This window comes from Patella vulgata, chromosome 9 (genome assembly GCF_932274485.2).
Source record: "Patella vulgata chromosome 9, xgPatVulg1.2, whole genome shotgun sequence".
Classification (NCBI taxonomy): domain Eukaryota; kingdom Metazoa; phylum Mollusca; class Gastropoda; family Patellidae; genus Patella; species Patella vulgata.
The window spans coordinates 37498246-37521614 of NC_065887.2; the positions used below are offsets into that span (position 1 = coordinate 37498246).

A 23369-nucleotide genomic window follows, 5' to 3' on the forward strand; every position below is an offset into this window, starting at 1 on the left:
TTTGCTTTTTTTGTGATGCGGTCCTCCTGCAACCTGCATTTACTAGGCTTAACATGTAACTCGTTTATTATCAGTTCTAGCATGCTACTGCCTGGTGATTAGTTAGGCTTACCCATTTCTTTAACGCCATACAAGTTCGATTCCCGCTTAGTCATCAGTGTCACTGAGAAATGATGACTCGTTTAAATAAAACAACATTTTTATTACACCATTTATTACAATATACGGATATAATTATAAATGTTTGACTATTATTTTGGCAGGATCACATTTAATTTTTGTTCAACTCATTGCGTTGCTCTGATTTTAATTGCATTTGACAAACATGGTCGTTAACAAGAAAGATAGATCGATAACTATTTCTACATTGTCATTGGTTAGATTCACTTTAAAAAAAATACACCATCTTAAACGAGTGGCGCGCAGGCAGAGGGTAGGCAAAGAGGACAAGAGTGAAATTAAATTAAGATTTTTTAAATTTGGAATTATCTATGTTACTGTACAAGCTGTAAAAAGTAAATTTAATCTGTTTTGACATAATGTATCCTATACTCCAGTTATGGGGACATACAATCAGTATACAAAAAGTGTGCATTATGAAATACAGAATTTCGCTTAATTATATGTAACCCCAGAGTCCCATTTGGTGTCCGAGATGTTCAGTTGGCCATCCACGATATCCGTTTGGTAGACACCTACATTAAATCACAAAACATGTCTTAAATAAAGTGGGTTATAAATTAAATAAATAAATCACTTCTAATAAAAAAAATTGCAGTGTTTTTTTTTATCCTTCTTCCTATTCACCATATTCCCACACTCGTGAGTGATCTATCTATGTGGGCCTAGCGGCCCAAGCCCATTATCTAGTTAATCAAGGTAACTTTACATACATAGTATATCACCGAGTGCGTTATTTTCAAACGAGGGTGGCGGAATTACTGCCACGTTTTCACTAATTCTTTTGGCGAATTTGGTTCATAAAACTAGGTCGTTACATTCAGTTTCATTTCTTTTGGCGATAACCAAATTATACACGTTTAATGAACATGTTATTGTTTATGATAGTGCACCACCAGCAACAAGCACTAACATGCATATAATGGTCACCAAAACCACCAACACTAGAAAAAATCGAAAGAAGAAAGCATCGAAAATCTTAGACATATCCACCCATGAGTATTCGCTGTAATCTGGTTGTGAACCTTTCTCAGTCGTCTTTTCCATTCTGGAGGACACGGTTGGTGTTGCTTCTTTGGAAGGAGTCATAATTCTGGTCTGGTCATCTAATGGAGCTACCTTATCTTTCCCAGAAGCCTTTCCTTTTGACGATTTCCCGCCTTCGCCCCTTTCATTCTTTATATCATATGATGTTAACTTATGCATGAATCCCAGGACGACGAGTTGAATCCATCTTGGAATTGATTTGATTGGCGGTTGATGGTGGAGATACAGACTGACAACGGCCAGTATTACAGACAGGGCACCAACAAATAGAATTAACGTCAAATATACACCTGAAAATATAAGATACAATAAACGCCATTAATACTGGTCAATCCGAGACAAACGTGTGGATTAACTTACATCTTCATTTTGTTTAATCAGAATTCTCTCGAAGCAGTTGCAGAACCCGTTAGTTTGATCATCGTACAATGGTGGTGTGAACCCGAGGTTGCACCACAGATCCACAGTGTGGAAGTAAATCATTTTTGACTATGATTACCATGCCGGTATTTATCAATATATTATGATGAAGGCAGGCTGACACTTGCACGACTTTTGGCCACGATTTTGTCGTGGCAAGTCGTGCCCATTTTGGGACACGAACTGGGAGGCTCCCGCACTGTTCACGACTAGTTCACGCATAGTTCACGACGAGTTCACGAATGCGTGCCCATCAGTGTCCACGTTGACACGACGAGTTCACGCATAGTTTGCGCATTGTTTACGCACTTCCCGCATTGGCACGGCGAGTTTGCGCAATTCGGACGGTGTCGTGCCGCAGTAGTCGTGAACTGTTCGTGAACTAGTCGTGAACTATTCGTGGCAGTTCGTAACAGTCGTGACATGGCGCGCACTGTCACGCATCCTCCCGCGCACCCTTCCGCATCGTCCCGACGAGTTCACGAACAGTTTGCGCATAGTTCACGACCCAGTCGCTAAATTTTGTCGCGCACGCAGTCACGACGGGTTTACGCACACTTCACGCCAGTTTACGACTAGTTTGCGCACTGGCACGAATCGAGTCGTGCAAATGCGTGCCACGGAATCGTGCAAGTGTCAGCCTTGCTTTAGACTTGATAGGATCACCACGATTACTCCACGATTAAAACCATGATTTCAATCGTAGCATGAATCATGGTAGTAGGAACCTAGCACTAGAGAACTTTTGTTGGGACTGCAGCGAATTTCAACCGTCAGAGGTTATTTCAGGTGCACGCCACTGAGTTCACGGGTGGTCCTCTCGTTCGTTCGTTCATTCCTTGAGGCTTAACGTCTGCTTCCACCTTGGGTGATATCACAGACAAGTGTTCCCTGGGAAACTTGCAAGAGGAGCCAAAAATTGGGCTAGGCACGAGATCGATTAGACGGCCTATTCGATTTCGTTTCCTTTGGGTAAAGACATAATGCCTTTTGAGGGGTTGCATCCAAGTTAAGTTTCAACTAAAGGAGTTGCTCATGGTACAAGGAAGAGGGTATTGCATAGGAGACTTTAGGAATGATGGGAGCGTGCGCAGTCTGACCCGCGTTGCCATCAAAGATATGATATTGCCGAGGCTGGATTGGTATGGAGTGTAGATCCAGCTGGCATATGGATCTCGGGCTTACTGCCTGACTTTGACCCTGTCAGTTAGGAAGTAAACATCTGCCGAGTCAGGCGTTGGTGTGCCATTGGCTAGCCCTCTGGATAATCACTTGTGGATCCCATCAGTTGGGTAACAAGAGTAGAACTCCCTGGTCATATGGTCAGACGGTAAGGTCTTTGATAAGGTCTGTCTACCCTATAGGTTAGAGTAGGTTGGGGACATTGAGGGCCATGTTAGCCAAACTCAATTTATCCATGAAGGATTTCCTTTCGGCTGAGGGGCGAGCACAGTCTACTAGGATAAGCGTTGGAGATACGACCGTGCCGCAGCTACACCCTATAGACCTGAATTTAAAATTTCTAAGCGTCTCTTTCACCTTCACCTTTGTTATTAGCAGGCAGATATTTTTGCGGGGATGCTTTACAATTACAATTTAAGGATTCATCGGATCTAAATATGTAAGTGTCAAGTGCCACAATGGAGTTTTCTCATTCAGAGCTGATGTGGAGCGCGACCACACTTTTAAACTCGTTGATGTTACAAGAGAGTTCGACGCTTGGCACTGCCATGTTTTCCCCTTAGATTTACGTACGAAGGGGTGGTCCTCTGTTTTGCGTGACATCTTAAAAGAAGAAATAATTTAATAAGAATGGAGCTCTTAGTCTACAGGGCGGTATCAACATCTCATTGGCACCGTTTCAGGATTGAACTAAAGAAAATAAACTCGGGAACTTTATTCAAAGATACCTTTAAAATAAATTATTTAAAAATGATTTAGTTTAAGTTTTTGTGAATAAAGTTCCATGTGATGAATGAATGAAATAGGGATTAACGTCCTACTTTGATGCCCAACCAGGCTATAGATAAAGACGGACCGGAAACCCCGGCGATCGGATCCTGCACCCTCTGGTTACTGAGACAGCACCATCCTCACTGAGCCAACGTGCCCCCCGCTACAAGTGATAGATACACTCCAAAACTTACCGAGAACAGATATATGGTGTGATGTGGATGGCATATTGTCAGAAATCAGAGTCAACAAGACAGCATAAGCCAGGAGGTTGGTTAAATTATAGCCCACTTTCTCGCCAGAGTCAGCAGGTAACACAAAACCGATGACACTCAGAAAAGACAACAGCATGATCGGTAGGATAATGTTGAATATGTAAAATGTTGGACGACGTCTGAACTTCATGACGAATTCCAACTGGGAGAAAATCTCATGGCCATCGACAAGTTGATTCGACTCTAAATGAGAACTGACCAAAGTCCATTCCCCGTTCACACGGTAGTCTTCAAAGTTGATATGAGTTTCCATATGAGTTAAATTGACCTCGTCTATAGTGTAAGCCCAGCTTACGATTTCCACCATACAGTTCTGGACATCAAAGGGGTAATAAGTTATGATGCTTTCGCAATGTGTTGTGTAAATGGCTGGGGGTTCCCATATTACCTCCCCTGTATATTTGGCGCGCATAAGTACAGCACTGTCCGTCATCATGCTTACTGAACCAATTCTGTAAATGAAAATACAACTAGTGAACAAAAAAAAAATAAAATAAAATGTATGTTTTAACAATGAAGTTATTCGTTAATCTTTGCACCTGTAGGCTTCAATTTCTAAACCCAACCTTCAGTGGCATTTGATAGAGGAATGTGCCCTGAATTAGGAAATATAACTTAAGAATCGGGATTTTTGGTGGAAAGGCCACTTAAAAAGAGGTCACAGTTCCCAATTGGCATTTTTTTGTTTTTACTCTGAGATATAAAATTAATGAAGTTATAGTTATAAGTATGACATAGTCTCAAAAATAACGAAAATATCACTTGACCCCCATTGGTAATTAAAATTGTAATCAACATAGAAGGTGCCAGTGTGAAACCAAACTTAAATTGTACGGAATGATATCAAACTGGTTGGACGCAACTGGTGACCTGAGGGCGAATCCTTTTGGCACTAAACAACTATCTCTTAATCGCACCAGTCACCAGTTGTGTATCACCCCTTTGATGGTTTCTAAATGGTTATCTCTGAAAATAGTTGTCTGTCCGTAGGTCATGACGCATCTTCGATTATTTTTGATGATATTCCAACATCCATCCAGATGTGTGCATTCTCCTCCACCATTGCTTAAAATTGAATGGTCACATCTGGGTGGATGTTAGAATATCATTAATATAAGCTTTTCACAGAAAAGGAAAGGTTCGGTCATATGCAAATCTTGTAAAAGACATTGCGGCTAGAGGAAAGCTAGCGGATATATGAGGCTAAGGGACAAGCAATCTGTTCAGTCAGCACCATGGTTGAGAAGACGTAATGGGTCCAAGGCAAGATGTAAAAATCTTCTGGTGAAACTGAAGGGCATCGATGGTAGCATGATTCCTCCCTGCGAATCAGAAACGTCATCACAGATCAAACGGGTATTTTTGATTGCAAAGATGTTGAGAAGCGCTGACAAATCAGGAATTATCCAGCACCCATCGACAGAATATTCTTGGGAGTTGAGGGAAGGACAGTTTGAAATCATATGGTTTAATGGTCATGAACTTCGGGAATCATTGGTCGAGGAGGACATTGGGCAATGAGAAATCTGATCAGGATACCTCTGATGATGACTTCGACATTGCTCCCCCTGATGAAGACAGTTGCTTCTCTTAAGTTAGTTCTGGTTGATTGGGTCTTGTTTGATGTCGGCAATAACATGACACAGATCTATGTTTTAAATGACTGTTAGTTTAAAGGAAGTGGACGGTAATTAATGTATCACTATTAGTATCAGAGATCAAGAGGAAACTTAGCATTCCGGCCATATTGTACTGCTTGTCACTGATATTTTTTTTATGGGCATTGGTCAAATCTGCAGTTCTTAAGTTCATTTACCAGCAAAATATTCATTCTTAAGTTAGTGGTTGTGAATCCTATGACCATTCCCTACATTTTACACCTTGTTTCAATGTCGCACCATTCATGTTCATTAAATTTCTAATTAGGGGTCAGTCAGTGCAAACCAAAATTATCATCTTCTTAAGTCACTGACCACCAGAAATTTCTTTCTTAAGTTGATGATAATGAATTTTGATATCATTCCGTACAATTTAAGCTTAGTTTCACACTTTGTTTCTCAATTGTTGATTACAATTTTAATTACTGATGGGGTTCAAGTGATCTTTTCGTTATTTTTGAGATTATGTCATACTTATAGCTTAAACTTCCATAACTTTATATCTCATATTTTTGCTCCTAGCAGTATAAAACACGTGCATGTAGTTTTGTGTAACATACCTGGAACAGATCACCGGGTCCGTAGCCACGGGGTGGCTACCCCCCCCCCCCCCCAAAAAAAAAATCGAATTAGCCCCCCCCCCAATATTTCGCCGACAATAATGATTTTTTAGGAGTGTTCAAATTAGTATGCGACCCGTAGGCTCGTAGCATGGTCCACCGAGGCCTGCCTGTCATGTAAGGATAATCAATAAATCGGCGAATAAGGTAAGCCGCTATGCTGATGATATCTGAAAGAGCCGCACCAGCATGAGTCGCTTTGTTTTGTTTACGCGCGTTGCTACGATTCCAAGTGCCCGTCTGTGTCAATCATTCATTCATTCAACTGCACGGGTTATTAAAAAGAGGTTGTCCACCTCTTTACGCTATAGGCAGAAGAAATAGTTCAAAATTAGCTCGAGCTCTTGATGGCACCAGAGGCTGCATAATTTATCGCCATTTTCCTGAAACCTGCCCTCTTATACCCGGGTTACGGGTTTAAAAGAGGTCCTGGTTTATTTGTTCGCCTACAAGGCGCCGGTTCAAATGTTTGCATTTGATACACTCGATGTAGGGTGCTTACGGGCGCCTAAAATATAGGTGCCTATTGTGTCTAACATAAGGTGCCTATTGTGCACTTGAAATTTGATACTACAGCTGTATTGCTCGGCCTAGAGTTCTCCGTGTAAATCAAAAGACGCTCTCTACTACCCTAACATCAAGATGATATCGGCGGGAGGAGTCGAAGAAGGAAATTTCAGAAACTTCAGCCATAAAACCTTGCCTGAGGCACTTCAATTTCAGGCCCGGGAATGCACTCAGATGCGAGGAGGGAGCACCAAATGTTCAAAATTTTATGGGGGATGATCCCCAGACCCCCCGAGCCTTCTGCACATCCTCAGCCCCTCCAAAAAATTCTATAGTCCCACCAAATTTTAGGAGCTGCCTACCGCAGATCACGCGATAACGGAAAAATAGTTCAGAGTAAAATTGCTAATTGGTAACCTTTAAGCTCGTCTTAAGTGGCCTTTCCACCCAAAATCCCATTTTTAAGTTATATTTCCTAATCAAGGGCTCATTCGTCTATCAAATACCATGAAGTGGAACTTGCACCTTCCTTGTGTACATTATTTTTTTTTGTTGCCCGCCCACCCCCCTCTACCACACCCACCACTGGCGAAACTTATGAATTGGGTTGGGGTCTCCTAACCCAGCGATACATCGTTTATAACCTGTTCTAGCATGCTAATGCCTGCTGATTAGTCATCAGTGTCACTGAGAAATGATGACGCGTTTAAATAAAACAACATTTTTATTACACAATTTATTACAATATACGGATATAATTACAAATGTTTGGCTATTATTTTGGCAGGATCACATTTAATCTTTGTTCAACTCACTACGTTGCTCAAAGATTTAATTGCATTTGACAAACATTGTCGTTAACAAGACAGATAGATCGATAACTGTTTCTACATTGTCATTGGTTAGATTAACTTTAAAAAAAATAAAAAAATACACCATCTTAAACGAGTGGTGCACAGGTAGGGAGTCGGCAAAGAGGACAAAAGTAATATTAAATGGTTTTTTTTTAAATTTGAAATTATCTATGTTAACTGTACAAGCTGTAAAAAGTTCATTTAATCTGTTTTGGCATAATGTATCCTATACTCGAGTTATGGGGACATACAATCAGTATACAAAAAGTGTGCATTATGAAATACAGAATATAGCACAATTATATGTAACCCCATATGATGTAGAGATGTTCTGTTGGTCATTATCGGATGTATATAATATTGTTGGGACTTCATCGCAATGATCCATTTGGTAGACACTCACATTAAATTACAAAACATGTCTTTACATAAAGTGGGTTGTAAATTAAATAAATAAATAATTTCTAATAAATGTCTCAATAAATAATTTGCAGTGTGTTTTTTTTATCCTTATTCCCTCCCACTCTATCTATGTGGGACAAGCCCACTATCTTGTTAATCAAGGTAACTTTACTAACTCTATGACGCAGATACATATATCACTGAGTAGTTATTTTCAAACGAGGTTGGTGGAATAAGTATGAGGATATCACTAAGGATTCTTTTGGCGAGTTGGGTTCATAAAACTCGGTCGTTACACTCTTATTTCATTCAATTTTTTTTCTTTCTGCGATAACCAAATTATACAGGTTTAATGAACATGTTATTGATTATGATAGTGCACCACCAACAACAAGCACTAACATGCATATAATGGTCACCAAAACCACCAACACTAGAAAAAATCGAAAGAAGAAAGCATCGAAAATCTTAGACATATCCACCCATGAGTATTCGCTGTAATCTGGTTTTAAACCTTGTTCGGTTGACCAAGCCCTTGTCTTTTCCATTCTGCAGGAGACGGTTGGTGGTGATTTTTCGGAAGGAGTCTTAATGCTGGTCTGGTCATCTAATGGAGCTACCTTATCTTCCCCAGAAGCCTTTCCTTTTGACGATTTCCCGCCTTCGCCTCTTTCATCCTTTATATCATATGATGTTAACTTATGCATGAATCCCAGGACGACGAGTTGAATCCATCTTGGAATTGGTTTGATTGGCGGTTGATGATGGAGATACAGACTGACAACGGCCAGTATTACCGCCAGGGCACCAACAAATAGAATTAAGGTCAAATATACACCTGAAAATATAAGATACAATAAACACCATTAATACTGGTCAACTTGAGATGAACTTAAATCTTCATTTTGTTTAATCAGAATTCTATTTGTTGGGTGTTGTGTTAAACCTCAATTCGTCACAAAGTAGACCATAAGGTCTTTGATACCAATCTCACACTCGAAATCGTAGATTAGATCTTAGAACCCGTGTCTGTCTACCCTAGGATAGAGTAGATTGAGAACATCAAGGGTCATGTTAGCGGAACTTAATTTATCCTTTCGAATGAGGGGCGACGCACAGCCTAGGAAAAGCGTTGGAGATACGATCGTGCCGCAGCTACACCCTATAGGCTTGAATTTAGAATTTCTAAGCGCCTCTTTCACCTTCAGCTTTGTAATTAACCGCCAGATATTGATGCGGGGATGGTTTGCAATTAAATTAGCATTTAAGGATTCATCGGATCTAAATACGTAATTGTCGACTCACATAAGTGAATTGTCTAATTCAGAGCTGATGCGTAACCCGACCATAATTTTAATTCGTTCGACACCTTGGCACTGCCAGGTTTTCCCCTTAGATTCACGTGCGAAAGGGGTGGTACTCTGTTTTGCGTCCCATCTTAAAAAAAGAAATCATTCAATAAGAACGGAGCCCTTAGTCTACAGGGCGGTATCAACATCTCATTGGCACCGTTTCAGCATTGAACTAAAACAAAATAAACTTGGGAACTTTATTCAAAGACACTTTTAAAATAAATTATTTAAAAATGATTTAGTTTAAGTTTTTGTGGATAAAGAGAGAGAGAGAACTGGGGTTTAACGTCCACTCGACACAAACTAGGTCATTTCGGGACTAACATTTGGTTTAATTTTATTTACATAATTCACTTGCGCGTAGGGGTCTTTAGCAGTGGGAGGAAACCGGAGGACCCGGAGAAAACCCACGAGGTTGGACAGGCGACCCTACTCCTTGCCACGTACAACCGGGGATTCGAAACCACGCCAGTCGACTCAACGACAGACTTTATGATACAGCTCGCGCACGCTAACCATTTAGCCATCCAACCCCCCTTGTGGATAAAACTCCAGTTGATGAATGAATGACATACGTAATATGCCTACATTGCGCTTTTGGAAAATTTTTACTGCACCACTGAAAAGAGGAAACCAAGCCGGAAACCCTGGGGATCGAACTCTGCAGCCCATGGCTAGTGAGACAGCACCTTAGTCATAGAGCCAAGTGATAGATATACTCCAATACTTACCGAGAACAGATATATGATGTGATGTGGATGGCATATTGTCAGAAATCAGAGTCAACAAGACAGCATAAGCCAGGAGGTTGGTTAAATTATAGCCCACTTTCTCGCCAGAGTCAACTGGTAACACAAAACCGATGACACTCAGAAAAGACAACAGCATGATCGGTAGGATAATGTTGAATATGTAAAATGTTGGACGACGTCTGAACTTCATGACGAATTCCAACTGGGAGAAAATCTCATGGCCGTCGACAAGTTGATTCGTCTCTAAATGAGAACTCAACAAAGTCCATTCTCCGTTCGCACGGTAGTCTTCAAAGTTGATATGAGTTTCCATATGAGTTAAATTGACCTCGTCTATAGTGTAAGCCCAGCTTACGATTTCCACCATACAGTTCTGGACATCAAAGGGGTAATAAGTTATGACGCTTTCGCAATGTGTTGTGTAAATGGCTGGAGGTTCCCACATTACCTCCCCTGTATATTTCGCGCGCAAAAGTAGAGCACTGTCCGTTATCATGCTTACTGAACCAATTCTGTAAATGAAAATACAACTAGTGGACAGAAAATAGTAAAAAAAAAGTATGTTTTAATAATGAAGTTATTCGTCAATCCTTGCACCTGTAGGCTACAATTTCTCAAACAAACCCGGTCCCGTTACCAGGCATGCCGTAGACAATGGAAGTGAGTTTGATATCGCGTGACGCGTCTACACAATACTTAGGTCCTTTTGAGACTAACCTATTGGAATTTTTATTGCTATGGTCACGTGTCCAATGCCAGGGGCGGTTTTTTTCGGTTACACCTAAGCCAGTGTGAACCACGGGGTTTTTTTGCGCATCCGAAATACCAGACACACCTTCGTTGTCAGCTACGAAGGATCGACCTATGACAAGTAGAGAATGGACTGGCAAAGTCCCAAAGTTCTTCTCAACCCACGGTTCGCACCCAGGATACTATAATCATGGACCTTATAATACATGGACTGACGAGAAGCAAAACCGTTGAATGCCTGCCGCACGAGAATTCAACTGATAGAACGCGATATTACTCAATGTCTTCGCTAATTACCTAAAATCACTCTTTTTCATCGTTCCAGTCTGCGTCATGAATATACCCAAAACTGCTAAAAAAAAACAACCTAAGGTCCATGCTCTAATCGAAAACCCAATGCCCTTGCGCTCAATTTTTACAGTATATCAGAATATTGTTGAATTCACTCTTTCACAAACCACACGAAAGACTTACGCACACGTAAAACGAACACTTTACTATAATAAAAGTCTTGTAACACATATAATAACGTTTTACGTAGGCCTGTACACTTAAATCGTAAATTTAAGTATATAATTTATATGCAGTGTTAAAACTAGAATGTTGTAATATGGTTTAACTGTCAAAACACAATACTACCATCATTTTGAACCTAAACTAACATCGTAATTATTAGTTCTGTTGTCACGTGAGCAATGCGAGAGTGGAGGGAAATTTGCCCAGGCAGCGGTATTTCTATGGATTGATATCGGTTTTTCGTCTCACCTGAACAACTGGGAACACTTTCCGTGCCAGTCCCACTGTTAAAATTAGAAGTAGCTAAGCTAAAAAGGAATAGCTTATTGTTATAACAAATTCCAAATCTGACAATAAAAAGGGCATCTGGCCAACAAAGGTTGCACTTGGTTGAGTTCGGCGCTCATATTACTTACGAGTTATCAACAAACAACAAAGGTCTCCAGAAGGACGAATCCGTTCCAAACATATAGTTTATTCCACCATATGACGCTGGCGTCCACGATAACCGCGAATCGTTCCATTTCTATAATAAAAAATAAACAAAATCGTTAAGATGTTTACAACGCATCAATATATCTCAATTTGATGATACTCGATTAAACTTTCCGGGATTGAATTCAATCGAGTAAATTGTAATTCCGGCAATTCGGACTATTCCGGTATGACAAGACGTGAGAAGTCCCACCGTATATCTACTGCACAATGGTATTTAATTATAGACAGGTCATTAGTTGTTGATGGTGCGTTACCATCTACCGGATAAATGTTGCAGCATGGGATGGGGTGATGTAATGGGCTAATGGCGCACCTGAAGTTTGTGCTGCCCGGGACCCCGCTCCTTACCAAAATGACATTATTCATCATTATACCTTATACTACAAGTAAAATATATAAAATTGTTCCAGGCGTCTTGTAACTTTCTACCATCTGACAGAAAAGAACCGCAAAAGTACCCGAAAACTTTCGAACTGTCTGGCGAAAAACTTGAAATGGTGTGAATATCGAATTTCGGGGAGAGGGGGAGCATTACTTGGCACTATTATCATTACTAACGCGTTTTGGATCCCAGTGATCTCAGGGCATGTCTATTGCACTATACCACCAATCTTAATTCCCAAACAGGAAGTGTTTATCTTATAATGCAACATTCCCGCTGTCGTGTGATGCGTTATACGATAAGACTGTCCCTATTAGTTCACGATCATGGAACGTGCAGATACATTCAGATACGTGCAGATACGATCAACACGATTGCTCAGTGTATGATAGGATCACCACAATTACTTCACGATTAAAACAATGATTTCAATCGCAGCACGGATCGTGATAATGGAAACCTGCATGGCATAATATACAGGAACTGGAATTTATGAAGTCCTCGATAACCTTATCCACCACGTTTAGCTATTTCCGTGTATTCTATAGATTCTGATTATATATGTCGTATATATTCAACGATTTTATCAAAATTGTTGATTATTATATTGTTATTTATTCCTAAAATAAAAGGTACTCCATAACAAGTACTTTGTCGATCCAAGCTAAAAGCTAAAAGGTATGCCATAAGAAGTACTTTGTCGGTCCAAGCTAAAAGCTAAAAGGTATACCATAAAAAGTACTTTGTGGGTCCAGGCTAAAAGCTAAAAAGTATGAGCGGATAGCTCAGTTCTTTGGAACCTTAATTTAGACGAAAATGGCTATAAACACATTAATGTAATATAGATGAATAAAGTGATTTGCATCCAATTTTTATTGTAATTTCTAATCAATCATGTTTGGTGAAAGGCAGTCATTTGTGCCTGCCTAGTCCATTCTACTCGTGTTGTTTGGGGGATTTTCTTTTTAGCGTTAGCGAATCAACCATTCTTAATTACTTCCGCATATTGTCTTCTAAGATAAGATAAGATAATCTTTATTTATAGTCGGTATGTACAGTAAAAAACACAAACTCCTTGGAGCTTTTAGACCGACATAAATATTTCAATTAGAATATAAATTCTAAATTTACATTAAAATATATTACAGTTAAAATTTAATAAAAATTGACAGTTATAACATTACATTTAAAAGTTTCCCTTTATCACAGTCCATTTAAATGGAAATATCACAGTCAATAATTGCTATATTTACATACTTTAGCACCAGCATATCACTTAATAGACTTACACACTGAACATATACATTCTGTTCCATTCCAAGTAAACAGTAGCTTTTTAAATATACCGAACTTAGTGGTTGTTCTGATATGTTATGGTAAGCTATTCCAAATCTTGGCGGCTTGGAATTTAAAAGAGTTTTTGCCATGATGTTTTTTCCGAATTAACATTTGGTACCTGAAGTAGGTTTGAATAGCGACAACTATAATAGGATTTTTTTAACAGATATTAAATGTGACATATATGCAGGTCTGTCTCCAGCTAGAATTTTAAAAACCTCAATGGCTAATAGACACCTGCTTTTGATATTAATTCATGATATGAACCATAAAAATCTTGATAAATGAACTTCAGAGCTATGAAGTGTAGCTTTTCTAATTTGTCTGAATTTCTTTTCAATAATTATGCCATACCAATGGACACAAATTAAAAGTAGACATAATAAATGAGTGATAGATCAGTTTTCTAAATGTGATTGGTATGTTTTCAGATGTTTCCAATGTGTGTCTTCAGGGGTATGTTTATCTTTGGTCATTACAATGCACACGAAACCATTATGTCCATAAAATACACGAGCCGTGTATAGTGATTTATAACCGTTCATTGTGTCTTAAATATTGGATAATAGGATCGTATATTTTCATGGTAAGATAATGACATCATTATTGATTTAAATGGACCAATATTGAATTCTAATAGTATGGATAATATTCATTTAGGGTTTAGCGGCTTTAAATAAGTGTAAGCTTTTAAACCTTGAAGACAAAACCAGTAAACAAAATTTCACTATTTTGACTTATTTTCGGTGGGTACCCCAACCCTCCAACCACACACACACACAAACACACCCACCCACACTTACACCCATCTCCCCTTAGAAATACAGAACTTCCGAAAATAAACATAGACGAAGCTTTTTATGTCCATACGATGTATTACATTGTATGCCCACCAGTGCCATTTTTGTGAATGAAATCAATTAGTGGGACGGAGAGGATATAAAAATAAGTTAGCAGTACTGTAAAGTTTACGGTTTTGTATACCTCCGGTATTTAGTAAGATACTTACACGCGATTTAATATAGCAGGCACATATCCTGTAAACATTATCGGAATAAGTAGCTAAGTCTCTAACTCAATATCATCCAAAGTCTTACACGTTGAAAATACGAATTATTTGTCAATTCAAATCAGCATTGATGTTGTGATTTTACCAGGAAAAGGCAGGCTTCTGATATCCAATATTTAAGACAAAATAAACATTTTACCATTGGTACACGAATCGTGTACCATAGTGCGTTTTAGTGTCATTTGCAACAAGTGACCAGAAAGAACGAGGCTAGACATATTCAACTGGAGAGCCTGCTTAATAGACTGGAATAACCAGACGTTAGAAATTGCTATAGGGTTGAGACACATGCTGTATTTCGCTGGACATAACTGATTTGAAATTAGAGTAAAAAAGGAAACAATTGAATTTAAATCAGTTTATATACAATCAGATTACATTATTATATGCGTTTCGACCCATTTGGGTCAATATCTAGGTTCCAAATATTAGCGATTTAGCTCCTTTAAACGATACATGTATATTATTAAATAAAGGTTTTGTAATCGATTTGTACCGATATTTTTGAAAGGGAATTGTCCATGGACAATATTACAATAATTATTAATAAATGTAATATAATAGTGGGTTGTGTGTTATTTCGATTGATGATATGTTATATGAAATATACCGTATGGGATAGTTGTTGACAATTATCTATATTCAATCGATTGCAGTCTATATTATTCGGTAAAAATAAAAGGACAAAGGGCTGATAATCGATACAATACAACATGTTTTCTTTGGCTTTTAATGTATTTCTAAATAAAAGAATATATTATGTTTAGCGCAGTTTTTTTAAAGGGTTGAAAAAGTAAATATGGTCACTGAGTGTGTTCGACAGAAAGAAGAATGTCCAGACGTTTAGATATTCAATAAAAACATGTAGTTTCTATATTTTTATACGCCCTCGTTTAATACTGACGTATTGTTGTCAAGTATATCCCGCCTTTCGCCAGGTAGTTCACAATGTCGTGGGATAACTTTACAGCTCAGATTTCAATTGGGCACTACAAAAACCCTTATCAAAATTCAGAAGTTTTCTAGCAAAATGCCAAGATTTCATTTCTAAATATGATGTCGCGGTTTAAAGCTTATTGAGAAAATAAATGAATGAAATGGGGTTTCACGTCCTGCTGTTCTACTCCTACTGGGCTAATGAAGACGGACATACGCCAAACAGTGTGCTATAGTGGAAATGCTTCCATATGCAACTAAATAGATACATAACTCAACTTTTGTTTTTTTTCACGTTTAAGGATTCCATGCATACAGAACCAAGTCAAACTGGGTACCTTTTCAAACCGCGACACCCTGTCTAACTTGTTAATCCGGCACCCCATGAGAGGACAAGATCAAAGTAGGTCTATAAAGCCGGACTTTGGTAATAAATATACTTACCGCGGTTAGCCAACCAGTTATGTCTAAAGTCTGCGTTTTTATATTCTGTCAAAAAAAAAGAAAGAAAAAAAGTATTTCAAACAAATTGTCTTGTAAAGGTATAATATCCGAGGCATGTCCCGGAATCCTAGCAGGGGAGGGTCCCGAGTGGAGACAACGTTAAGTTTGGCTTGAGATCTGGGGGATTACCAAAGGATTTGATAAAATTGGAAATTCTGAGAAAATATTTCTGCTGATCTAGGTGCATAGTCTACATGTATAGGGTTAAAGAGTGGAGTGAACAAGTGCCGTATAATGACATGGTTCGAGCTTCTTTAAGGCTCGACTCGGTGGAGTAACAAAAAAAAAAATATTATCTTCTAATTTCTTCTTTTATAGTAGCGCCTATATATAGGCCTATAGATTACAGCTCCCTAAATTAATTTCGGTGACGCGCAAGGTCCGTTTGCCGTATCCATAGTGTAAATATTTTAAAATTTAAACAATGAAAAAAAAAAAAGCTGGCGTGGACTCCTTTTGAATTGATGGACCCCTACAGCTGAGGCAGGATAATTACACGGCACTTGCTGATTTGGCGATGTGGCGATGCAAGTAGCCTACGGTGGCAATGCTTTGCACGTTTGCTTTTTCGATGTTATTTCGATGAATGTTGTAGGGGAAAAAAATCTCTGCGCCTCGTTCCCCCTCTGGACTCGAGCTTGATTATTTTAATACCCCCTTTTCGATGCATGTGGAATGCTGAAGAGTAATTTTATTGTTCAGATGCTATCAGTATCAACCAAACTGCTTCTCTGAAACGAAACTGTCTGGATAATCGTGCGTATCAAACCGCCATGTTTGCAGCAGAAATGAATGTTACAAAAAAAATCTAAATAACTGACAAATGGGACTACTCTAAACGATTTAAATGAAGAGAATTGGGCATGATAGAGATGAAATGTTAATAAGCAAATATTTTGCTTAGAATGATCATTTTAAATGGGAAAGTACAAGTTTTTGAACTCGATTTATAGTGTAAAAGTCACCATACGGTAGTATTATTTCGGTACAGTATTATATTGATCGGTCTATATACTGTAATATGGCCCAGCTGAATTGAGGCGCCATAGCTCAGTTGGTTAGAGCGTCTGTCTAGTAAACAGAAGGTCGAGGGTTCGACTCCCCCTGGTGCCTATCTGGCGACTCCTCAAATTTTTTTCCCCCGGAAATTTCACAAAGCAAATCAACCCATAAATAAATATCCAACCGTAATTTCACAGGGTAACGGTTCTATTAACCTACATTTTGTTTCAAAAGAGACTAACGAGATTATGGACAACCTTACCAGACAAAATTGTAGTGGTTATACGTAAATGCATTGGCTACATAACAATAACATGTAGTATTGTTATATATTTATTGTACAGATTAATTACACCTGCACACAATAAATCAGTTAAACATAATATTGATTCAAAAGAAAGAAAACAATAATTATAAAATACTCCAGATAAACAACGGCTTTGTATTATTTCATTTGTTAGATGTTTTATTGTATGGCTCCTTATAGGTCTCTCATAATCACATAGGCAACAGTAACCCACAAAATTAATATTTTCAATATTAACAAGCTATATTGTAGGTGAGGAATGGCACAAATTTTTAACAAGGTGTTAGTTTTAGCGAATTTAAGCCAGACACGATTAATCTTCCTTGCTGATGCACAGAAGCGATTTTATTATTGATGGGGACCATGTACATAAAATTGCTGGCGAGCGCAGCGAAATAAACATTTTTGATGTTCTATAACGCATTTCTAATATCGAAAAGGAAATTGGAATGCGTACAATCGCATTCAAAATTTAATGACTAGGATTTTTACCGATAAAACAGCTGTTTTATTTTTTTTCTTAAATATTGTTCGGGCAGTTGTTTTATTGAAATTGACAGATCTTATGATATTAAATATTGTTTGGGTAGTTGTTTTATAGAAATGGACAGATCTTATGATCTTAAATAATGATCTTAAATATTGTTCCAGCAGTTGTTTTATAGAAACTGACATGTCTTATAATCTAAGCGTACTCGTTGGATTACTCGACCACCCAATACCCCTGTCATTGAGTCAAGTGGCGTGATTTCGATCCTAAGCTTGTAAGGATTATTCTAAATGTCGGACCCTCCCCTGTCAAAAGAAAACCGGTGCATGGGTGCAGAATTTAATTGATACATAGATAAACAGTCGTACAAAGAGTTCTTTACAGCATGTCCGTATCGGAGCAATGACGATCGCGGGGGCAAGTTATTTATCAATGAAAAAATATCTTTTGTTGTTCTACCGAGATTTACCGTTTCAAAATATTATTGGTCCATGTTTGACGTGTTACTAAACACAAGTCCCTTTTTCTTCCCATCTATAATGATTATTGTCGTAAAGTGTTGACCATCGTACTTACCAATTCGTTTAAAGTTAAAACATTAAATCTAATTGATATTTCGACTTTTTCATCGGGTCGAACATCTTTACTGTAACTATTCGTAATTAATAAATCTGTTCTCAGTTGAGTCTCATTTCCAATAAAATGTGCTGCCGAGGCTGATCCTGAAACCGAAAAGAAAAAAAAATAACCCGAAAAAAAAGACAGACGTGTGTGGGCTTTTGTTTTCTTATCAAATAAACAAAAAGAAAAAATGGGCCTACATTTTAAATTTCTGTCCATGCAGTTCGGACTAGAGTTGGGCGGGTACGTATTGGCTAATTAGGAATAAGTATTTGTTTGCCGGGTTGGGGAGTGGATGTGACTCATGGTTAGTAAGATTAAGATTATGAGAGATGAAACATATTTCTTAATCTCAGACAAAGAATCTATTCGCAATCTACCAGAATTAAACTTCACGGGTCTATGGATCGATCCACTAAAATCTCAAAAATTAAAACCATGCCAATGTCCAAACCATGCCAATGTCCAAACCCTGGATTCGCACCGCACCGGATTCTAAAAGTATTTGTGTAAAGTATTGCAATGGAATTAAATGGGGCCACTTCGTACCATCCGAACGACTAGACACTATTCCTCCCCGCACCACTGACAACAGGAAACCACACCGAAATAACCCGAGGAACGTTCTCGACCAACACCGAAGCGAACGGTATGTACAATAATAATTGGGCGTTCTTTTTAATTCGCATTAAAGATTGTAGTAATATGGATGACAGGGATTTGTGCTAAGAACACATATGCAAACTAATATTATGGTCTTGATTAATTATTATCCATTGCCAAAATATTAGCTATGGTATAAGTTTATTCTGAAGCGCAAATTAAATTGTTTATGAAATGTGACAATAACAAGACAGGGGGTCTAAAGACAAGGAATGGAGAAATATGATGGCTGAAACAGTAGTGTTATCTTTCGTATTATTGATTCTAACTTCATAACCAAAAATAAAGAAAACAAGTCCTTAAGAAAAGAGATACCAGTCCAGAGCCAACCAACACCTAGACCATCAAGGGCTGTTCCAAAATATGTAGTGACGTCGGATGTGGCGATCGGTTTAGCGTCTGCCACTCTCCACGTCTGACAAACGACCCATAGTGCTACAAGATACATTATTAGAGAGCTAGATCTGCCTATATGCAGATCTTTCTTTTGACCTCAAATGTTATAAAAATTATTAATTTGACATTTATTCACATGACAAGCCAACAATCAACGTTCTAGACCATCGGATAATTGTGATTTTGAATGGATTGAAACATAATCGCCATTAGGTAATTTAATTTAAAAATGGATAATCGAGACTCTGTTCATTATCGTAACAACGGTAGCAATGCAAATCGAAACTAGGCTAATTTTCAAACATTTATAACTCTGCTCAGAATGAAGTAATTAGCCTCAAAATTTTCAATATTTACCTTTTTCATGATCAATTATTTTTAATGACAATGAGATCAAATGTAATCGGTTATAAGGTCCTACTGGTCTGCTCCGAATGGGCTAATCTCAATCTTACATAATACATCATAAATTTACTCTCCAAAATGTTTTAACTTTCTATCTTTAATATTATATGACAATTTGAATACTTTTATATATATATATACACAGTATGTTGCCAATATTCATTAATAACATTGTCTTGTGATTTTTGTTGTATCAGGTTCAGCCAGATTAAATATTCTTACAAAAATGAGGGTTTATTTTATAATTGTTACATTAATCTAGTCGGTCGTTATGGAAATATGGTAATATATTGAATGAGTCAAGGTATTATAATTATAAATTAATAATTTCGGAGCAGAATGACGTTAAACCCCGTTTCATTTCAATTTAGACATGCGATCTTACTCCTTGTCACGTACAAGTGTGGGAACGAAACCCCACCGCTAATGATCTAAACGCGCTAGACCATTCGGACACCTCAGTTCCAGGGGCAGGGTGGGCAAAGGCTTGGCTTCTACATGTATCTATTTCTTAAACCTTGATTATAAGAATTGTTGGCCTGGTAGCGGACTGGTTTTGATTTAAAGATTCTAATCTTATTATGCAGGTGCGTGTGCAGGTGCGTGTTCTTGCACATTAATCGAATAAACCCCTGATCTCTCTATATATAATATATATAATATTAATTAAATATTTATAAGATTTAAGGTGGAAATAATTCGTAACGAGGTGCTCGAGAAATGATGATCTTTGCCAGCTTAGATTATAATACGATACCGAAAAATGATGTTTACATTCAACACAACAACTACACCATTACGATATTAAATTCATGCCTTATATGGTTATAGAGCGCAGAGCTCTTTGGTTATCTGTAGGGATATCGAGGATGTGTGGTTGTGGGAAGAAGCCGAACACCTCAGAGATGTCAAACTTCACGAGGCTTTAAATCCATTCCATAGGCAGGAGGCGGGGTGGGCGGAAGGGATATTTTTTTTCGGGCAGCGTTCATATAATTAGGCAAGCTTAATCGCAATGAAAAGAAAAATAGTCTCGCTAAAGCAAAAGGAAAAAAATGTTCAGAATGAGTAATTTTTCTTGCGTTAGTTTTTTGGAAGTTGACCCCCTCCTGTGACTTTCGAAGCTTCCCTATTTATTCCGGCGTTCTCAAACCGTGGTGAAATAAATCGCAAAAAATAAATCAATCTCGACTCCAGCTTTCGGATGCTGGATGACTATCCCGAGGCGTGGGTCTAGTTATTTTTGCGCCCCCAACCCGAATTAAAAGAAGTAGAAGAAACTTACCCGAAGTAAATAATGTCAAAAAACAGAAAAACTGCAAAACTCTCATCATTCTAAACGCAAACAGATCACAGTAACATTTAAGGTCCAGCTGATAGTCAAATAATATTACAAAAAAAACCAACACAAAACAAAACGGTCCACTATATGTACACACGCTGATTTATATAATAGTAAAACAATATTACAAAAAACTCAAACTTAGAAGTCAGTTGTAGTAACTTGTATAATGTCTTTTCTCTCTCTTAAGCGATTTACCAAATTACCAAAACATAGATTCTTACTGATTCCTGTACTAAAACATCGCTTCTATTTATGCTACGTTTGACATACAATAATAAAAAAATGTGTGTTTCCTCAATTCCAAAAGATATGTTCTACCAATTTTCTCCTAGAAAGAACCATAAAACTATTTTTCAGCAAGAGTTGATGTCAGACAGATCTGTTATTATATGACAAAGTCTGGTAATGATAAAGCATTATAACGCCAACTATGATTTTGTAGAAGATTAATGCGATAGCTATGGTGATGTATATACGTAAACACTGAAAAGTCATTAAGTCTGTATTGTTGGCTTCTATTATGGGACATCTAAACCAATCACAAATTACACCTATTGTTTCAAGCGATCGCGTTAATAACATCAATTTAAAATCATTCTATAAGTATTCGTGATTTACATCAAGCTAACAACATAAGCCTTAATGAACTCAGGGTAATCCGTTTATTATTAGTGTAGTGGGATTATCCAGGGTACAGAGAAAGTACAATATCTACTTGGTGTGTTCCCACTTAGCCGGCAATCTGTTAATCCTTTGATTGATCTTAAAACTATAGTCTGTTTAAAAGTAGTCACCCAAGAACTGTTCACTAGTAAGGCATTTATTTATAAGTTAAATTTGTTAAAATCAATACAGTTTTAGTCTTAAAAAAGATATGGACTATAGTTTATAACACCATTGTTCTAGGATTAACTCTGGATTAGCGGCAAAATTTGACATCAAAGCCTGCCGGCTAAGTGGGAACACCCCATCTAACTGTGTACTATAACACAACTTCCACTTTAAAGCTGTATTGCCCTTTCTCCATTTCGTCGTTTTATTCGCGGGATTCATTTTAAAAGTACCACACATCCATTTTGGTGTATTTATTTTGTGTGTATTAATGGGGGTGGGGATGGGGTAATTTAAGCCTTGACACTGACCTTTTTTCAACCTTCATCTAGTCCCATGCCCAGCGGCACCAAACCAAACAGCGAATTCTCGTCGATAGTTAAATATCCTAACCGCTAAAGCACAGCTAAAGCACACTTGGTCATCGAAAGACTTATAAGAAAAGCAAATTCTTGCATAACAGCAGGCCTACTTTATTAGTTGGCCAATCAAATGTTTCGATACTCGGAGTTCATGGGTTCTTCTGTAGCATGGGTTTTGATTGCTAGATTGATCTGCAATCGACCAATCAAATCTGCTCATGGCTGAACACGCCATATAAAGATATAGTCTTGGAAATGAAATGAAATGGGGTTTAACGTCCTACTGTTCTGCTCCGAACTGGGCTAATGAAGACGGGCATACGCCATACAGTGTGCTATGAGGGAAATTTTGCCCGGACAGAGGTACTACGGCCTACTCTTATGTCGAATTCCAACTGTCAAGGGGTCTTTTACGTGCACGCCAATGTGTACACGGGTCCTCGGTTTTTCGTACCATCCGAACGACTAGACAGCTGTCCTTGCCAGGCTCTTCGTCCTGCATCACTGACAAGGGGGGACCACGCCGGAAAATCTGGATGAACTTTCTCGGCCAATGCAGGGATCGAACACCTGACCTCCAGGCTAGCGAGCCAGCGTCTTACCCACTTAGCCACGTGATCCCCTATAGTCTTGGACTGCGATGACTTGGAATAAAAAAAAATAATACAGAACGAAATGTTGGTATACTTTTAATAAACGTAAGTCTGATGATATATTGTTCTGCATTGCCTATAATAATTGATGCCAAAACATGTTGATTTGATCATTAATAAAATCACATTTAAGGCAATTATAACGGATTGTTATAAATATAATATACTATAGATTCTAACCTACAATAATACCATACAAATATTGATATTGATTTTACTACGAGACCGTACAATTAAAATATCTTTATAGTCAATCTTGAATAATTCACTAACTATATGAA

General features: G+C 38.0%; 1 protein-coding gene and 1 non-coding gene across 3 annotated transcripts; one reads left to right on the plus strand and one right to left on the minus strand.

The window, feature by feature from the left end:
• Positions 1-234: 234 nt before the first annotated feature.
• LOC126807884 (neuronal acetylcholine receptor subunit alpha-3) lies at positions 235-21613 on the minus strand. Of its 2 annotated transcripts, none has more exons than XM_050532752.2 (6): positions 21183-21613; positions 18389-18534; positions 15954-15998; positions 11703-11812; positions 3795-4327; positions 235-1517 (listed from the first exon to the last, which is right to left on the minus strand). In XM_050532752.2, exons 1-6 carry the CDS (start codon positions 21229-21231, stop codon positions 1060-1062), a joined length of 1341 nt encoding a protein of 446 aa, XP_050388709.1. In that variant the 5' UTR covers positions 21232-21613; the 3' UTR covers positions 235-1059. The 2 variants fall into 2 exon arrangements, with proteins under 2 accessions (XP_050388709.1, XP_050388708.1); XM_050532751.2 differs by lacking the exons at positions 235-1517; positions 3795-4327 and adding exons at positions 7413-8754; positions 10000-10532.
• Trnat-agu (transfer RNA threonine (anticodon AGU)) lies at positions 17053-17126 on the plus strand. The gene has a single exon. It is a non-coding gene; the product is annotated as a tRNA-Thr (tRNA).
• Positions 21614-23369: the final 1756 nt, after the last annotated feature.

Excerpts from the sequence above, each read along its gene's own strand:
- LOC126807884 (XM_050532751.2), bottom strand. The coding sequence starts at position 21,231 with ATGATGAGAGTTTTGCAGTTTTTCTGTTTTTTGACATTATTTACTTCG. Across the intron at positions 18,535-21,182 it reads TTTGACATTATTTACTTCGG|GATCAGCCTCGGCAGCACAT; the intron begins GTAAGTTTCTTC and ends TTTCGGTTTCAG. Across the intron at positions 11,813-15,953 it reads TAACTGGTTGGCTAACCGCG|AAATGGAACGATTCGCGGTT; the intron begins GTAAGTATATTT and ends TTTTTATTATAG.